Source organism: Salvelinus sp. IW2-2015, unplaced genomic scaffold (genome assembly GCF_002910315.2).
Source record: "Salvelinus sp. IW2-2015 unplaced genomic scaffold, ASM291031v2 Un_scaffold1144, whole genome shotgun sequence".
Classification (NCBI taxonomy): domain Eukaryota; kingdom Metazoa; phylum Chordata; class Actinopteri; order Salmoniformes; family Salmonidae; genus Salvelinus; species Salvelinus sp. IW2-2015.
In genome coordinates this window covers 170,723-190,726 of record NW_019942754.1, presented here as the reverse complement: position 1 = coordinate 190,726, position 20,004 = coordinate 170,723, and the positions used below count along the sequence as shown (strand labels likewise).

Sequence of the window (20,004 nt, the reverse complement as noted above, 5' to 3'; positions counted from 1 at the left end):
TTGCTGTTTATTTGAGCAATCTGAGATGGGAGTTCCATTCAATCATGATTCTATATAATACTGTATGTTTTCTTGCATTTGTTCTGGATTTGGGGACTGTGAAAAGGCCCATAGTGGCATGTCTGGTGGGGTAAGTGTGTGTTTCAGAGCAGTGTGTAGGTTGACTATGCAAACAATTAGGAATATTTAAGTAGTGTTTCTTATAAAGAAGAAGTGGTGCAGTCAGTCTCTCCTCTACTTTTAGCCAAGAGAGACTGGCATGCATAGTATTGATATTAGTCCTCTAATTACAGTCAGGAACAAGATGTGCCGCTCTGTTCTGGGCAGCTGCAGTTTTTCTAGGTCATTCTTTGCAGCACCTGACCATATGACTGAGCAATAATGAAGATAAGATTAAACTAGAGCCGGCAGGGCTAGCTTTGTGGAGTGGGGTGTCCAAAAAAGCAGAGCATCGCTTTATCACTGACAGACCTCTCCCCATTTTTACAACCATTGAACCAAAATGTTTTGACCATGACAGTTTACAATCTAAGGTAAAACCAAGTAATTTAGTCTTGCTCAACAGCCCCATGTATTCTTATTCAGATTCAGCTGAGGCCTAGAACTTAGGGAATGATTTGTACCAAATAAAATGCTCTTAGTTTTAGAGATGTTCAGGAATAGTTTGTTACTGGCCACCCATTCTAAAGCTGACTGCAACTCTTTATTTAGGGTTGCAGTGATTGTGTATAGGGTTGAATCATCAGGATACATACAGTGCATTCGGGAAGGTATTCAGACCACTTGACTTATTCCATATTTTGTTATTTTACAACCTTATTCTAAAATGGATTACATTGTTTTTCCCCCCCCCATCAATCTACACACAATAACCCATAATGACAAAGCAAAAACAGTTTAGACATTTCTGCAAAATGTATAAATAAATAAAAAAACTGAAATATGACATTTACATAAGTATTCAGACCCTTTACTCAGTACTTTGTTGAAGCTCCTTTGGCAGCGATTACAGCCTCAAGTCTTTTTGGGTATGACGCTACAAGATTGGCACACCTGTATTTGGGGAGTTTCTCACATTGTTCTCTGCAGATCCTCTCTAGCTCTGGCAGGTTGGATGCGTTGCTGCACATCTATTTTCCGGTCTCTCCAGAGATGTTTGATCGGGTTTAAGTCCGGGCTCTGGCTAGGCCACTCAAGGACATTGAGACTTGTCCGGAAGCCACTCAAGCATGGTCTTGGCTGTGTGCTTTGGGTCGTTGTCCTGTTGGAAGGTGAACCTTCGCCCCAGTCTGAGGTCCTGAGCGCACTGGTGCAGGTTTTCATCAAGGATCTCTCTGTACTCCGTTCAGCTTTCCCTCGATCCTGACTGGTCTCCCAGTCCCTGCCGCTGAAAAACATCCCCACAGCATGATGCTGCCACCACCATGCTTCACCGTAGGGATGGTGCCAGGTTTCCTCCAGAAATTACCCTTGGCATTCAGGCCAAAGAGTTCAATCTTGGTTTCATCACACCAGATAATCTTGTTTCTCATGGTCAGAGTCCTTTAGGTGCCTATTGGCAAACTCCAAGCGAGCTGTCATGTGCCTTTTACTGAGGAGTGGCTTTTGTCTGGCCACTCTCCATAAAGGCATGATTGGTGGAGTGCTGCAGAGATGGTTGTCTTTCTCCACAGAGGAACTCTGGAGCTCTGTCAGAGTGACCATCGGGTTCTTGGTCACCTCCCTGACCAAGGCCCTTCTACCCCGATTGCTCAGTTGGGCTAGGCAGCCAGCTCTAGGAAGAGTCTTGGTTGTTCCAAACTTCTTCCATTTAAGAATGATGTAGGCCACTGTGTTCTTGGGGACCTTCAATGCTGCAGACATTTTCGGTACCCTTCCTCAGACCTGTGCTGCGACACAATCCTGTCTCGGAGCTCTACGGACAATTCCTTCGACCTCATGGCTTGGTTTTTGCTCTGACATGCTCTGTCAACGTTGGGATCTTATATAGACAGGTGTGTGCCTTTCCAAATACTTTCCAGTCAATTGAATTTACCCCAGGTGGACTCCAATCAAGTTGTAGAAACATCTCAAGGATGATCAATGGAAACATGATGCATCTGAGCTAAATTTCGAGTCTCATAGCAAAGGTTCTGAATACTTATGTAAATAAGGTATTTTTTTATTTTGTTGCAGAAAAATAAAAACCTGTCTTCACTTTGTCATTATGGGGTATTGTGTGTAGATTGAGGGGAAACAAATATTTAATACATTTTAGAATAAGGCTGTAACGTAACAAAATGTGGAAATAGTGAAGGGGTCTGAATACTTTCCGAAGCCACTGTAGAGAGGAGGTTTGATAGCAGCAGCAATGTCAAGTTAGGATTCTGCCTTCTCTGTAATTAAGGGGAAGATTTATGCTGGGATCTAGAGCCATACACACTGATGGCTCTGTCTGTAGCCTCAGTTTCTTTGGACAGGTGTGAAGAATTACACTGAACAAAAATATAAACCCAAGGTGTAAAGTGTTGGTGCCATGTTTCATGATCTGAAATAAAAGATCCCTGAAATGTTCCATACACACAAAATGCTTATTTCTCTCAAATGTTGTGCACACATTTGTTTACATTCCTGTTAGTGAGTATTTCTCCTTTGCCAAGATAATCAATCCACCTGACAGGTGTTGCATATCAAGAATCTGATTAAACAGAATAATCATTACACAGGTGCAGCTTGTGCTGGGGACAATAAAAGGCCACTCTAAAATGTGCGGTTTTGTCACACAACACAATGCCACAGATGTCAAGTTTTGAGGGAGTGTGCAATTGGTATGCTGACTACAGGAATGTCCACCAAATCTAATTTGATATAAACCGGCCTCACAACTGCATTTCCGGCGACTTGTGGGCGAGTGGTTTGCTGATGTGACATTGTGAACAGAGTGTTCCATTGTGACGGTGGGGTTATGGTATGAGCAGGCATAAGCTACGGCCAAACAAACACCATTGCATTTTATCGATGGCAATTTGAATGCACTGAGTTAGCGTGATGAGAACCTGAGGCCCAATTGTCGTGCCATTCATCCGCCACCATCACCTCATGTTTCAGCATGATAATGCACAGCCCCATGTCGCAAAGATCTGTACACAATTCCTGGGATGCTCTGGATTAATGTGCTCGACAGCATATTCCAGTTCCCGCAACTTCGTCACAGCAATTGAAGAGGAGTGGGACAACTTTCCACAAGCCACAATCAACAGCCTGATCAACTCTGTTACATGATGACTGACTGGTTTTCTGATCAATGCCCCTAGTTTTCTTTTAACCTCTCTTGGGTAGGTAGCAGTATTTTCACCTCCGGATGAAAAGCGTGCCCAAAGTAAACTGCCTGTTACTCAGGCCCAGAAGCTAGGATATGCATATAATTGGTACATTTGGATAGAAAACACTCTAGAGTTCCCAAAACTGTTAGAATAATGTATGTGAGTATAACAGAACTGATATGGGCAGGCGAAACCTGAGAAATCCATCCAGGAAGTGGAATTATTTTCATGTGGCTGTTTTTCAACTCAATGCTTATAGAGAATCCAATGGGTTAGGAATCAGATTGCAGTTCCTATGGCTTCCACTAGATGTCAACAGTCTTTAGACATGGTATCAGGCTTTTATTTTGGAAAAACGACGAGTAAACAGACATTTTGGTCAGAGGACAGAGGAACTTTGCAGACCTGATTCGGCGCACTCCCGTGAGCGCGCCGTTTGTTATTTTTCCTTTCTATTAAACGGTATTGTTCGGTTGAAATATTATTGATTATAAAGACAATAAACAACCTGAGGATTAATAATAGACATTATTTGACATGTTTCGACGAACTTTACTGGTATTTTAGTATGTATTCGTCTGCCTGTTGTGACCGCCTTGGAGCCATTGGATAACTGAACAAAACGCGCCACCAAAACTGGGACATAAAGAGGGACTTAATCAAACAAAACGAACATTTGCTATGTAACTGGGTGTCTTGTGAGTGCAACCATATGAAGATCATCAAAGGTAAGTGATTAATGTTATCGCTATTTCTGACTTTAGTGACTCCTCTACTTGGCTGGTAAATGTTTGTATGCTTTTTTTTACACGGGGCGCTGTCCTCAGATAATTGCATGGTATGCTTTTGCTGTAAAGCCTTTTTGAAATCTGACACAGCGGCTGGATTAACAAGAAGTTAATCTTTAAGCCGATGTATAACACTTGTATATTTTATGAATGCTTATTATGTGTATTCCTGTATTTTGAATTTGGCGCTCTGCAATTTTACCGGATGTTGGCCAGGTGGGACGCTAGCGTCCCACATACCCTAGAGAGGTTTTAAAGTGTCTGTGACCAACAGATGCGTATCTGTATTTCCAGTCATGTGAAATCCATAGATTAGGGCCGAATGAATTTATTTCAATTGACTGATTTCCTTATATGAACTGTAACTCAGTAAAATCTTTGAAATTGTTTCATGTTGCGTTTAATTTTGTTCATTAAATATTGATCTGATTGCTCAGTTAGATACATTTAAGTCGGACGTTTACATACACCTTAGCCAAATACATTTAAACTCAGTTTTTCACAATTCCTGACATTTAATCCTAGTCAAAATTCCCTGTCTTAGGTCAGTTAGGATCACCACTTTATTTTAAGAATATGAAATGTCAGTATAATAGTAGAGAATGATTTATTTCAGCTTGTATTTCTTTCATCACATTCCCAGTGGGTCAGAAGTTTACATACACTCAATTAGTATTTGGTAGCATTGTCTTTAAATTGTTTAACTTGGGTCAAATGTTTCGGGTAGCCTTTCACAAGCTTCCCACAATAAGTTGGGTGAATTTTGGCCCATTCCTCCTGACAGAGCTAGTGTAGCTGAGTCAGGTTTGTAGGCCTCCTTGCTCGCACACGCTTCTTCAGTTCTGCCCACAAATATTCTATAGGATTGAGGTCAGGGCTTTGTGATACCTTGACTTTGTTGTCCTTACGCCATTTGCCACAAATTTGGAAGTATGCTTGGGGTCATTGTCCATTTGGAAGACCCATTTGCAACCAAGCTTTAACTTCCTGACTGATGTCTTGAGATGTTGCTTCAATATATCCACAAATATTTTCTTCATCCTGATGCCATCTATTTTGTGAAGTGTACCAGTCCCTCCTGCAGCAAAGCACCCCCACAACATGATGCTGCCACCCCTGTGCTTCACGGTTGGGATGGTGTTCTTCGACTTGCGAGCGTTCCCCTTTTTCCTCCTAACATAACGATGGTCATTATGGCCCAACAGTTCTATTTTTGTTTCATCAGTCCAGAGGACATTTCTCCAAAAAGTACGATCTTTGTCCCCATGTGCAGTTGCAAACTGTAGTCTGGCTTTTTTATGGCAGTTTTGGAGCAGTGGCTTTTTCCTTGCTGAGTGGCCTTTCAGGTTATGTCGATATAGGACTCGTTTTACTGTGGATATAGATACTTTTGTACCGGTATCCTCCAGCATCTTCACAAGGTCCTTTGCTGTTGTTCTGGGATTGATTGGCCGTTTTCGCACCAAAGTACGTTCATCTCTAGGAGACAGAACGCGTCTCCGTCCTGAGCGGTATGACGGCTGCGTGGTCCCATGGTGTTTATACTTGCGTACTATTGTTTGTACAGATGAACGTGGTACCTTTAGGCATTTGTAAATTGCTCCCAAGGATGAACCAGACTTGTGGAGGTCTACAATTTTTTTTCTGAGGTCTTTGCTGATTTATTTTGATTTTCCCATGATGTCAAGCAAAAAGCCACAGAGTTTGAAGGTAGGCCTTGAAATACATCCTCAGGTACACCTCCAATTGACTCAAATGATGTCATTTAGCCTATCAGAAGCTTCTAAAGCCATGACATAATTTTCTGGAATTTTCCAAGCTGTTTAAAGGCACAGTCAACTTTGTGTATGTAAACTTCTGGCCCACTGGAATTGTGAAACAGTGAAATAATCTGTCTGTAAACAATTGTTGGAAAAATTACTTGTGTCATGCACAAAGTAGATGTCCTAACCGACTTGCCAAAACTATAGTTTGTTGACAAGAAATGTGTGGAGTGGTTGAAAAACAAGTTTTAATGACTCAAAGTATGTAAACTTCCGACATCAACTGTATAACCTGTTTTACCTGTCTCTAGCTATAGATAAAGAAGGTATCCTACAGCTACGCTTGCATTTCCTGTAGTGTGTACACACTCTCATCTTGTCTGTAGATCATGGGGGTAATGTACAGCAGGGCTCTGATCTGATAGTTCAATCTTCCCTCTCTCTTCCTCCCCCCTCCCTCTATCTCTCTCTCTCCCCACCCTAACTCTCTTTCTCACTTTCTCTCCTCCCTCTCTCTCTGTGTAGATAATGAAGGAGGTGTGTCGGGCTCTGGGGAACGCAGCAGCTGATGACAGTAAGCTGTTGCTGCTCAGTGCTGTGGGGAGTRTCTTCTGYAGTGGCCTGGACCCGTCCTACCTGATAGGACGCCTCTCCACAGACCGAAGGAAAGAGAGCAGCCGCATTGCTGACGCTGTACGGTAAGAGAGGAACATAAGCTATAGCCACACACACACACACACACACACACACACGCGCAGAAGTAACACACAATTGCAGTTATCCACCTAAAGAAGGCTACAGCAGGAACAGAGAACACCGCACACATACACATGCACACACACCTACACACTTACCTAGACATCTCTTACCGTTAGTGCATTGACTTGACGTCTTACCAAGGTAAATTATCTTAGCGCACTGGAAGATCATTTTGCTTATTTTAACCTAAAAAAGGCTTGATACAAGTAGGTAAGATAAATGATCTTATTTAAAGATATTTGATCTTAATTTGTCTTGGTAAGACATCTCATTATCTTAGTGCACTGGCAAATAATTTTTCATACTAAAAACGAAGTCTGCTTGCCCTGATTCGCCTAAAGCAGGATAAGCACGAATAAACACAAAGACACAGTCATATTGTACTGTATAGTTTATACTCACTGTTTTGTGTCTCCTCTCCCAGGGACTTTGTGCTGGCGTTTATCCACTTTAAGAAGCCCATCGTGGTGGCCATCAACGGGCCTGCCCTGGGCCTGGGGGCAGCTATCCTGCCTCTATGTGACGTGGTGTGGGCCAGCGAGCGGGCCTGGTTCCAAACGCCCTGTGCCGCCCTCCGCCTCACCCCCTCCGGCTGCTCCTCCTACACCTTCCCCCAGATCCTGGGAGTTGCTTTGGTGAGTCTGGTTGCCTGGTCCACTGTGCAGGTTTTTGTTCAAGCTCTGCAGTAAAACACGATTCAACTAATTATTCAAAGTTTTACATCTATATTACCTTGTTGTACATTTTAAAAAATGATCTCCCTGTCACCGCCTCTCACCTTGACAGACCAATGAGATGCTGTTCTGCGGGAGGAAGCTCACGGCACAGGAAGCCTGCAGCCGGGGCCTGGTGTCACAGGTATTCTGGCCAACCACGTTCAACCAGGAAGTGATGCTGCGCGTGAAGGAGATGTCCACCTGCAGTGCTATGGTAGGCTTTTCTGACATAGAGATAGTCATGTAGAGCTGTAATGCTATATCCCAGGCCTTGCGCTAGGAGCCTGCCAGGAGCATTGGTCTATAAATTGAATATAACTCTCAGATAATATTATCTAACCACAAACAGAAACCACAAATAAGTGAAAAGGGAAATATATATATATATATATATATATGTGTGTGTATGTGTATATATATGTGTATGTGTGTGTATATATGTGTGTGTGCATGGGTTCTGTAACTAATACAGTACAATGCTGCCAGATCAAGTGTAAAAATGAAGGGCCTCGATCTATGACGCAGGCTGCCTCTTACTCTCTGTTTGACCCTGTGTGTGGAAGGTTCTGGAAGAGTCTAAATGCCTGGTGCGGAGCATCCTGAAGTCGGTCCTGGAGGAGGTGAATGAGAAAGAGTGTCAGATGCTCAAACAGCTGTGGTGCTCCACCAAGGGACTGGAGGCGCTCTTCAGCTACCTGCAGAGCAAGGTGTATGATAACTGACCTCTACACACCTGCAGAACTATCTATGGGCCACGAGATCTGGTCTTCAGTTACCTACTGAGCAACATCCCTGAAGATATAGGGCTTTGATCTTCAGTTACCAACAGTCTTCTTTAACAACCAGCAGAGCGTAGTTTGCCAGTCTCTGAGGCCTTATCTCCGCACATCAACATCTGGGTCTGCAGAGCACCACCATCAATGTTTTTTTTTACTTTGGTCATCCCTCAACTTCCCTGCCTGTAAGAGGGGATCTGCAAAGCATCAACTTCTGGAGAGGATTCATCTGTAGGATTCCGTCTGCGTTCATAATGGCCTGCTGGGAGTCCAGTGACCGTGAACAAGGCTCTTCAGGAAACGGATGCACAGCAGCAGAACGTTGTGGGAGTGCGTGGAGCCAAAAGAGCTCATCTGATGGCTAATGTCATTGTTCAATTATTTATTTGAAAATGTATTTAGATTTGATCCTAAATAGAAAAAAAGCATACCACGTGTATATATTTTCTATTAGTCTGCTGCTGTTTTTTTTGTATCGTGCTTTAGTCTTTCTGTTTTGAGGTGAAGTGTCCTCCTGGGCTCTGAGGTGTAGTGAAAATCAAAGCTATGCTTGAGGTCAGAATGGAACAGATTTTCTCACCTTACATAGCAGTAACCCTGGCCAAAGAAGTAAATAATAATTTAAGTGAAACCTGTCCATTGAATTAGGTGTGGTGTAATAGGAGGGCCACTGGGGAAGAGTTAGAGSTAGGTCATGCCCAATGATACACACCCATAAKTGGGAAGTCAMTGTGAMTGGGCAGTGTTGACAGTGAACTCTTTYTKGATTTATATAGGCCGTTTTGYGATGCTCTTTTGGAAGTGTTTATTCAATTGCTTGTATTTGGTTTGTCAGTAAGGGTGTGTTTGACCTCTGATTGAATGTGAATATATAGAAGGGCCCTCTTTGACCACGACCAGCACTCCCATAGAGAACCAGAGCTGTCTGATGGCATCTTTTCATTAGAATGTGGAGACTGTCGATAGATCAAAAGGAGACCTCTCCCTGGGAAAGGGAGGAAAGAGAGAGAATGAGAGAAAGAGGGTGAGACATACGTCATCATCATTATTATATCAGCAGCAATATGTGCAGCGTCATCATTATCATCAAGGTACATATATGACATGTATTACAGTACAAAGGTGTAGCGGGGGTGGTTTGCTTAACTACTCTTCTGTGTTGACTAACCTTGCCTGAGACCTGAAGTCTTCTTTTGGCTCCCAGAGCTAATGCCCTGCCTTTAGCTCAGTGGGCTACTGCAGTCTTGAATCGTGAAGACGACCAGGGTTTGATACCCCGTTGATTATAAAGGCATGTATATTACATTGTGAAGAGTGTAGCTATGATATCTGGACAGATAATTATTTTGATATTACCTTGCAATCGGTTATTAGTGAGACATTGTGTATTTTTGTAACCACAGAAAGAAGTTTTGTCCCAAAGTAATCACTGCACTTTTCGTCTGTTGGCTGTCTGTGTTGTGAAGATGCAGTAGTAGTGCAGATAATACCTGCATGTGATGATGGCTTCAGGAAATGGGAAATATATATCTACATATATTGTATGTATGGATATCTATTTTTGGTTTACCCAATAATGAAATGTGGTTTTGTGGAAATTGTTTTGTATCATTCAGGAARTGGTGGGTTTTTGCAGTTGTACACATATATATGAACCATGTAGGTGTTATATGGTGTAACTATATGCATGTACAATATTGCAGATATGTGTGTTGCCTGTCAAAATACTTTACATTTCAGGGTATGTTTTGTATTGCCATAGTAAGCAATGTTAGAAATCTTGCACAATTATTATTTGTATTTATTTAAAGTTAGTGCTCAAGTTCCCCTTGGGGCTGCAGTGCCATAATGTTTCCCTTTCCCAAGAGGCATCTTTCTCTCTTATCTTCTGTTCCAGATATTCTCAGTAAATTGCTTTTTTCCCTAGATCTGCACTGTGTGATAGTAGTGACACAACAAACACACACAAAAAAATGGTTACATGTAGCATAATTATGTTTAAAGGCTGTTGATAACCACTTTATGCAAAACTTTAAAACATTTAAAGTAATATTGCTATTAACAGCTCTGACAAATCAAAGCTCTATCAATTTCTAATCAACCATTCCCAATTATATTTGAATAACACTTTCCCTGAATTTCCCCAATTGATTTATTATTTGCGTGTTGATCAGTGTATTGCTAAAGTATAGTGTAAGATTAAATGTATATTAATATATTTGAGATTTGAGTTTTGCCTGTACCTCTCTCCAACCTGGTCTCAGAGCATTTTGTATTATTCTGTACGTAAACCCATACACTCCATTTAGTATGCGATGTTACTTCTGTATGGTATGTATTCATTTGTGGATGTCCATCAACCGTTTCGTATGATATGTTACGAATTTGCAAAATATACAATTATATTACGATTTGCTAAACGTATGATATGTTACGAATTCTAGCTAGGTGGTTAACATTAGCTAGCTGGCTAACATTAGCTGAGGTTAGGGGTTAGTATTAAAGTTAAGGAAGGGTTAGCTAACATGCTAAGTAGTTGAAAACTAGCTAAAAAGTAGCAAGTAGAGGAAAAGTTACTAATTAGCTAAAATGAAAAACTTGGTCGTGATGAGATTCGAACTCGCAACCTTTAGGTTGCTAGACGTTCACGTTATACACCAACCCATCCACACCAAACCAACTCATTTTTGGCTTAAGTTAACATCTGTCTTATCTAACCATACCAAACGTAACATATCATACAAATTTGTCTCTCGGTTTACATTTACTTTGTTACGTATAGTATGAGACAAGGCTGCTCTCCCAGGACCCAAATAGAGTAACATTGTGTTTGAATGATGCATTTGAATAATTTGAAGTAAAACTGTTATAATTCAATTGAGGACTTACCCTTGAAAATTATGACCGGCCCTGTAAGCCATGTGTTTAGGTTTAGTTTGTAAACTCCTATCTCCATATGATGTTTCTATGCATCTTCCAAGCATTTACAAACCTATTACATGTTGAGTTTCTACTCCTTTCTCTAGTCTAAAATCACACCTCGGGGTGCCTTAGAAGTTGTATCTTTTGTTTGTAGGATGCTGTATCCATACGTTGTGAGAGTTTTTGGGGGTCGAGCTGCTTTGAATAAACTATAACATTAATTTAAACATGGTGTTTTTGTTGTGTGTTTAAAAACTGTTTTGTTCCTACTTAGTCATCACTCCTACAAACTTTATTTTTGTTTGCTGCATTTTTATAGTACCAATGTCCTTGTTTGGATAAAAGCACACATAATTTGGATCAGATAAATACAAACTAAAAGAGCATCCATCTGTCCTTGGGATCCTCTCCATTGAAACACGCCACTTAAAATAAACATGAATGGGTTGCTCCTCTATGGCACTCACTATAACCCTCTTCAGCATTTTTTTTCACCGTCACTCTGCTTTCCAGAAATGACTGGGGGCCTAATGCTAAACCGCTGTGAGTCATCTGGACAGGAAGAGGAGGAGGATTTTTGCTCTGAATGAAATATTACAATGTTGCACACAATTACCTAGTGGCATTCGTTCAGGATTTAGGCAATACCAACCATGGCTGTCTCTGTAGCATTTCATTCTGCATAATTAAGATGATCATCACTTAACATTTACAAAGTGCATGGTATTCCTAGTGCTAACTGCTGTATAGATGGTCATTGTATTATGTTTCTCTGGAAGATCCACTAACCTTATGGATGTCCAGATTAGAGGTCGACCAATTAATCGGAATGGCCAATTAATTAGGGCCGATTTCAAGTTTTCATAACAATCGGAAATCGGTAATTTTGGATGCCGATTTTGCCGATTTTTTCTTTTTACACCTTTATTTAACTAGGCATGTCAGTTAAGAACACATTCTTATTTTCAATGACGGCCTAGGAACGGTGGTTTAACTGCCTTGTTCAGGGGCAGAACGACAGACTTTTACCTTGTCAGCTCAGTGATTCAATCTTGCAACCTTACGGTTAACTAGTCCAACGCTCTAACCGCCTGCCTCACAAGGAGCCCGCCTGTTACGCGAATGCAGTAAGAAGTCAAGGTAAGTTGCTAGCTAGCATTAAACGTATCTTATAAAAACAAACAATCAATCAATCATAATCACTAGTTATAACTACACATGGTTGATGATATTAGTAGTTTATCTAGCGTGTCCTGCGTTGCATATAACCGATGCCGTGCGCATTCGCGAAAAAGGACTGTCGTTGCTCCAACATGTACCTAACCATAAACATCAACGCCTTTCTTAAAATCAATGCACAGAAGTATATATTTTTAAACCTGCATATTTAGCTAAATGAAATCCAGGTTAGCAGGCAATATTAACCATTAATTGTGTCACTTCTCTTGCGTTCATTGCACGTAGAGTCAGGGTATATGCAACAGTTTGGGCCGCCTGGCTCATTGCGAAATAATTTGCCAGAATTTTACGTAATTATGACATAACATTGAAGGTTGTGCAATGTAACAGGAATATTTAGACTGATGGATGCCACCCGTTAGATAAAATACGGAACGGTATTTCACTGAAAGAATAAATGTTTTGTTTTCGAGATGATAGTTTCCGGATTCGACCATATTAATGACCTAAGGCTCGTATTTCTGTGTGTTATTATGTTATAATTAAGTCTATGATTTGGTAGAGGAGTCTGACTGAGCGATGGTGGGCACCAGCAGGCTCGTAAGCATTCATTCAAACAGCACTTTCGTGCTTTTTGCCAGCAGCTCTGCTGTTTATGAATTCAAGCCTATCAACTCCCGAGATTAGGCTGGTGATAACAGTGGATTGTTCAGGATGAATGGAAGCTGGATATGAACAAGCATCCGATGAGGACTTGAGTGAATCCATTAATCAATCAAATGTATTTATAAAGCCCTTTTTACATCAGCTGATGTCACAAAGTGCTGTACAGAAACCCAGCCTAAAACCCCAAACAGCAAGCAATGCAGATGTAGAAGCACGGTGGCTAGGAAAAACTCCCTAGAAAGGCCAGAACCTAGGAAGACACCTAGAGAGGAACCAGGCTCTGAGGGGTCGCCAGTCCTCTTCTGGCTGTGCCGGGTAGAGAGATTATAACAGAACATGGCCAAGATGTTCAAACGTTCATAGATGACCAGCAGGGTCAGATAATAATCACAGTGGTTGTAGAGGGTGCAACAGGTCAGCACCTCAGGAGTAAATGTCAGTTGGCTTTTCATAGCCGATCATTCAGAGTTAGAGACAGCAGGTGCGGTAGATAGAGTCCAAAACAGCAGGTCCGGGACAAGGTAGCACGTCCAGTGAACAGGTCAGTGTTCCATAGCCGCAGGCAGAACAGTTGAAACTGGAGCAGCAGCATGACCAGATGGACTTGGGACAGCAAGGAGTCATCAGGCCAGGTAGTTCTGAGGCATGGTCCTAGGGCTCAGGTCCTCCGAGAGAAGAGAAAGAGAGCGAAAAAGAAAGAGAGAGAAATAGAGAGGCAGGATATAACCCCACCCACTTTGCCAAAGCACAGCCCCCACACCACTATGGGATATCTTCAACCACCAACCTACTACCCTGAGACAAGGCCGAGCATAGCCCACGGAAATCTCCACCACGGCACGAACCTGAGAGGGGCGCCATCCGAGACAGGAAGATCACGTCAGTGACTCAACCCACTCAAGTGACGCACCCCTCCTAGGGACAGCATGGAAGAGCACCAGTAAGCCAGTGACTCAGCCTAATAGGGTTAGAGGCAGAGAATCCCAGTGGAGAGAGGGGAACCGGCCAGGTTGAGACAGCAAGGGCGGTTCGTCTCTCCAGTGCCTTTCCGTTCACCTTCACACCCCTGGGCCAGACTACACTCAATCATAGCACCTACTGAAGAGATGAGTCTTCAATAAAGACTTAAAGGTCGAGACCGAGTCTGCGTCTCTCACATGGATAGAGACCATTCCATTAAAATGGAGCTCTGTAGGAGAAAGCCCTGCCTCCAGCTGTTTACTTAGAAATTCTAGGGACAGTAAGGAGGCCTGTGTCTTGTGACCGTAGCGTACGTGTACGTATGTACAGCAGGACCAAATCGTGAAAGATAGGTAGGAGCAAGCCCATGTAATGCTTTGTAGGTTAGCAGTAAAACCTTGAAATCAGCCCTAGCCTTAACAGAATAAGGCTGTGAATATGACACTGACACATTTGTAAATGAATTAAATGTCCTGTGAGCTTGGAGGTTTCACATATAAGTAAAGCATCTGTTGACTACCCATAAGAAAATAACAAGGCAATTCTGTGTTTTGATACACTTTATTCAATAGAAATCCAGTGTTCATTCATTATCCCCAGTCAGATACGCAGACAATTTAAAACAATTATTTTGTTAAGTACTTTAAATATGCAATCAACCATGATTGCATGGGTGTTGGGTAGCAGTCCTCGAAACAGACCCCCCATATGAGCTCTGATCCCTGAGTAGCGAAATGATCATCCACCACTCTCTATGACAATCCACCCAACACTATTCAACACACATACTGAAACCGACACTATGAGAGACCTCTTGTGGCCAGATGTCCAGGCAGTAAGGTAGGCTTCTCATGGTAGGTCCCAGTAAGTCCCAAGTCCTCCAATACCCAGTTCCTGTGCCACCTTCCTGGAGCATCGGCTCAGCCAGTACTGCCATTCAGAAGTCTTCCTTAGGGCCGTCTTTCAGCCTCTGTCTCATCTCTTTAGCATGCTGTTTGCTTTTCTCCCTCTTTGCAATTCGCTGTTGATCAGAAAGAGAAACACACACACATTGTTGAAAATACCAAAGTGCACCCATCAATGAAATATGACAAAAGTAGTCATCTGGTGAGGCATCCCTTTCGAATTAAAACCAAATTGCTGGTAGTCCTCACCTCGTCCTTCAAACAAGCTCTCATGGCACGGTCCATATCATTGCAATGGCCAAAGAACTTCTTGACATTGTGCTGAGGATGAGACATTACAACATGTTTTTGACAGGTAAGAGTGTAGCTATACTTGACTGCTCCTACACATTAGTTCAGAACAGCTACAGTGTAGAGCAATACAGTAGATCTTTCAGGTGGAGGTCTATGTTGGACATGTTCTTAGACGCTGTTGAGTCGTTCCACCTCAAAAAGCACAAAGAATATAATTTTTACACCCACCATCTCAGATTGTTCTGAAATCGTTTCTGTAGTTAAACATATTAGATTAGCACTCCTGAAACATTAATTTGTTGAAATATAATTATAATTTATAATTATATATAAATATAATATAATTTGATCGCTGAGAAATTAAGCTAATTGATTGCACCCTAATTGGCCATAATTTCTAGGATTCATATTATCTTTAATAAATATATACTGAACAAAAATATAAACGCAAGGTGTAAAGTGTTGGTCCCATGTTTCATGAGGTGAAATAAAAGATCACTGACATCTCCATAAGCATAAAAAGCGTATTTTCGCACAAATTTGTTTACATCCCTGTTAGTCAGAATTTCTCCTTAGGCAAGATAATCCATCCACCTGACAGGTGTTGCATATCAAGAAGCGGATTAAACAGCGTGATCATTACACAGGTGTACCTTGTGCTGGGGACAATAAAAGGCCACTAAAATGTGCAGTTTTGTCACACAACACAATGCCACAGATATCAAGTTTTGAGGCTTTGTGCAATTGGCATGCAGAGTGCAGGAATGTCCACCAAAGCTGTTGCCAGAGAATTCAATCTTCATTTCTCTACCATAAGCTGCCTCAAACGTTGTTTTAGAGAATTTGGTAGTATGTCAAACCAGCCTCACAACTGCAGACCACGTGTAACCACACCAACCCAGGCTTCTTCGCCTGCGGCATAATCTGAAACCAGCCATCTGGACAGTTGATGAAACTGAGGAGTATTTCTGTCTGTAATAAAGCCCTTTTGTGGTGAAAAATTCATTCTGATTGGCTGGGCCTGGTTCCCCAGTGGTGCCCCTGCCAAGTCATGTGAAATACATAGATTGGGCCAAATTAATTTATTTCAATTTAATGATTTCTTTATATGAACTGTAACTGTAAAATCGTTGAAATTGTTGCATGTTGCGTTTTTATATTTTTTTCAGGATAATACCTAACTTCTGATTTGGACCATAATTCTTCCTAGCATGAGAAATCCAAAAATCAAAAGCCACCCAGACCTCCCCACCAATCCCACCTTAACAACTATGATATAGTACTCTATGTGGCAGGTAGCCTAGTGGTTAGAGCGGCAGGTAGCCTAGTGGTTAGAGCGTTGGACTAGTAACCGAAAGGTTGCAAGATTGAATCCCGAGCTGACAAGGTAAAAATGTGTCGTTCTGCCCCTGAACAAGGCAGTTAACCCACTGTTCCTAGGCCGTCATTGAAAATAACAATTTGTTCTTAACTGACTTGCCTAGTTAAATAAAGGTCAAATAAAAATAAAATGTCTGACAAGTAGTATGGAGCTGCTGCTTGGAGTCTTCATCCTTTGTCATGTATTCCCTGTGATGTTATTTACCATAAATTAGTGTGAAAGTACCAGGTTTTGCCTACTAGATGCCGCTGTTTCTGCTACTGCCACCACAACCTTTTATCCATTTCGCTGGTCTCTTGTGTTTATTAAATATCAAAACATTTTCTTTGCAACTTTGGGTAGAAAACCAATATCTTTTGCTCATGATGAAAATAAATTGTATGGTCATCCTCACAATTAAAGCCAGTCCTCCATGAAAGCAATTCCGTTTGTCCTTCTCTTAGGCTTAATTTGTGTCCAGGAAACGGCCCCTCTGTGTGTGTGATTTATATCCCCTTCAAAAATGGTCTGGGTTAGTTAGGCCATTCCTGGCGAACAAGCAAACCATTAGGCTATAGCAGTTCTAACTGTTTCAATGGTAAAAGTCCCAAACACACACTGTATAGTGTTTTTGCATTGGTAATGGTTTTGGGTTGGGTTTAATGGTACATGTCACTAATCACACTACATACAGAGATGTTTTCTAATCATTTTATTGAAAAACATGGAATGCCATGCAATGGTTTATAATTGTATTATTTTATTAGGGTTGTCATAACATTTTAGTTACTAGGCCAAGTTTTGGGCTTGTAGGAAAAGTGTTCATATGGGAATTGCTACATACGTATAGCCCTCTCAGAAAGCTGCCATTTGTTGGACTATTCATGGGAAGTGATCCATTTTTAAAAATTATTATTATTTTTCCACCTTTATTTAACCAGGTAGGCCAGTTGAGAATAGGTTCTCATTTACAACTGCGACCTGGCCAAGATAAAGCAAAGCAGTGCGACAAAAACAACAACACAGAGTTACACATGGGATAAACAAACGTCAATAACTTAAAGGTCCCAATGCAAACATTTTTACATCAATATCAAATAACTTCTGGGTACCAATTAAGCAACTTACTGTGGTTGTTTTCCATTAAAATTGTCCAAATTAAACAAAAATAGCTTCTTAGCAAAAAGCAACTTCTCAAGCAAGAATTTAGCTAGGACTGTCTGGAAGTGGTCTAAGTGGGGAGGGGAAAACTTAGACCCCCCACCCCCACACACACACACCTGAAAACTAGCTGTTACTGGCAGAGAGTTTTGGAACTCTTTCTTAAAACTCCATACCGCCAAAACAAGCTGGAATATTAGGCAGTCTTTTCAAAAAGCTCTTACACTAAAAGGGCATGATCATTATTTCATTATATTCATTTCATTATCATCATTATTTAATTGGAAATATAAATAAAACACAGGGAAATCACATATTTGACTGCACTGGGCCTTTGATAAGAACCACAAGAGACCAGCAAAATGGATAAGTGTGTGGTGGCAGTAGCCAGAACAGCGGCATCTAGTGGGCAAAACCTGGTACTTTCACACTAATTTATGGTAAATAATGCAAGAGACTTCAATGGATAACTTCTCTAAACGGGGAAAAACCATCACCAGATTCCCAGAGAATACAATAAAAAAAGGGTGAAGAAGCAATACTCCAAGCCTCACAGCTCCATACTACTTCTGAGACACAGAAAACTGATACTGTATACTGGTTGTTGGGGTGGGATTGGCCTGGGGTGTGGTGGGTCCGTGGGTGGCTTTTGACCATTTTCTTGGATTTCTTATGCCTTATGCAATGGTAGGAAGAAGTTTGATCCAAATCGGATGTTGGGTACTATATTTGTTGAATATTATGTGAATCCTATAAATTAAAAGGGCCTATTCAGGAGCAATCAATGAGCTTAATTTCTCAGAAATAAAATAAAATTTCAACAAAATAATGTTTCAGGAATGCTAATCTTATCTGGTTCTAACTAGAGAAACGATTTCCGAACAATCTGAGATGGTGGGTGTAAAGGCTTGCTGAAATGACATGGAATGAAATGACCCAGTCTATGGTTCTCAGGCAAGTATAAAATAACTTACCTCCGTGTGGCACTGCTTCAGCAGGTTTATCAGTATGTTGCACTCGTCCGTGTGCAGGTGAGGCGACAGATCAGGGTGCATTCTGAGTTAAGGGCTTACCACTCCAACAATACTGGAAAGACAAACAATACCAACCATGTTTGTGACTACAATGCATGCTGAAAATTACTATTTGGGTTTCTGTAATGTGTGTCTACTCTAAAGGATACTCCATCCACCCAGTCCCTCTCCATCCTGCAAACTCATGGGGATGATCCGTTTTCTGTTTACACTTACCTGCAATGAAAGAGAAAACAGGTGTAAAACACAGGTGGGCAGGTTAAAACTAATACAAGTCTAGGTAAAGACATGGATAGCATTGCCTGTGTGGGTTAATGAAGGACAGAGTACCAGACACAATGAGGAGTGGCAATTGTCATACAAGCCCATCCTTTCATCCTGATTAATCTCAAAACTGTGATTACCCGAAAAGTGATTTCAGCCTCTACTGTAACAAGTAGGCTAGCAGTTGGCAGCGTTGTTATAAACAGTCATAAAGTTGTGGTTGTATAGAGATGGACTTTGTTACATATTCAGAGACCGGTTGAAATAGACTCAAATCTGTATGCAGCAAAGGGGCCAAGTTGTGAAATTGAATGATGCTAGCTAGCTAGTTAGTTACAGACTGTTCTAGCTACAGTACAACTCACAGACTGGTTGCTAGTACTGTAGCTACCAAAATAGACTGGAATTACCTTAAAAGCTGTGAATAGAATAAGGTAGCTAGTTAAATAAAGATATTACCAGTTCAGTTGGGATATCATTGAGATATCTATCTTCCAGGAATAGAATATATCGTAGATAGCAAGTTGACCAAATGTAGCTAGCTGCCAATGCCTAGTAGCGAGAAATACCACTTAAGGGCAAATGCAACGTTCTTTCAACCCCTTGTTTTAACTCCTATTACTGCCAGGTTACTGTCGATGTATTTACATCTAACTAGCTACTGTACAAATCTTGAAAAATGTGTTTAACAATTCTGACATAGCATTCAATTGTAAACCTAATAATGTATTTGATAAAAGGAGGACATGCTGGTAACATGCTAGCTAGCTAGCTACACTTCTCTCACTCTTTCGTAACAGCAAAGACAGTACACTCAGTGGAAAATGATAACCTGATTGACATTACAGTAGCAAATCAGACACCTGCTACCGTTGGATGGTGGTCCAATCACATTCATTGTTGATCACATGTGGGCGGGCACTCCCTCAACGGGCACACAGCAAATAACTCCAGTCATTGCACGACTGGAACATAAAACACATTTTATTACATATTTATGTACGATTGTAATATGTATGCATTATAGCTATATCATCAAATGTAATTAATCCTAAACACTGTGCATCTATGCCTCTCCAGCAGACGGCGCCATCGCATATTGCAGTGGAAAGACGAATACATTTTTACGAAACAAAATCTCAGATGTCAGTTTTC

The 20,004-nt window shown here is 41.3% G+C and overlaps 2 protein-coding genes across 3 annotated transcripts in view; one reads left to right on the top strand and one right to left on the bottom strand.

Moving 5' to 3' along the window:
- Positions 1–11,253, top strand: part of LOC112069905 (chromodomain Y-like protein 2) — a 33,678-nt gene extending 22,425 nt beyond the window's left edge. Inside the window, exons 4-7 of the mRNA XM_024137296.2 lie at positions 6,379–6,551; positions 7,037–7,247; positions 7,399–7,542; positions 7,892–11,253. Coding sequence (XP_023993064.1) covers positions 6,379–6,551; positions 7,037–7,247; positions 7,399–7,542; positions 7,892–8,050 — 687 coding nt within the window. The 3' untranslated portion in view covers positions 8,051–11,253. The remainder of the gene's footprint in view (positions 1–6,378; positions 6,552–7,036; positions 7,248–7,398; positions 7,543–7,891) is intronic.
- A 3,120-nt stretch (positions 11,254–14,373) lies between these two features.
- Positions 14,374–19,691, bottom strand: LOC112069904 (COX assembly mitochondrial protein 2 homolog). 2 transcript variants are annotated; one of them, XM_024137294.2, is made up of 5 exons: positions 19,309–19,691; positions 18,735–18,801; positions 18,526–18,596; positions 14,986–15,057; positions 14,374–14,852 (listed from the first exon to the last, which is right to left on the bottom strand). In XM_024137294.2, the coding sequence occupies exons 2-5, from the start codon at positions 18,769–18,771 to the stop codon at positions 14,769–14,771; spliced, it is 264 nt and encodes an 87-aa protein (XP_023993062.1). In that variant the 5' UTR covers positions 18,772–18,801; positions 19,309–19,691; the 3' UTR covers positions 14,374–14,768. The 2 variants fall into 2 exon arrangements, with proteins under 2 accessions (XP_023993062.1, XP_023993063.1); XM_024137295.2 differs by lacking the exon at positions 18,735–18,801 and having other exon boundaries at positions 18,526–18,637; positions 19,309–19,669.
- Positions 19,692–20,004: the final 313 nt, after the last annotated feature.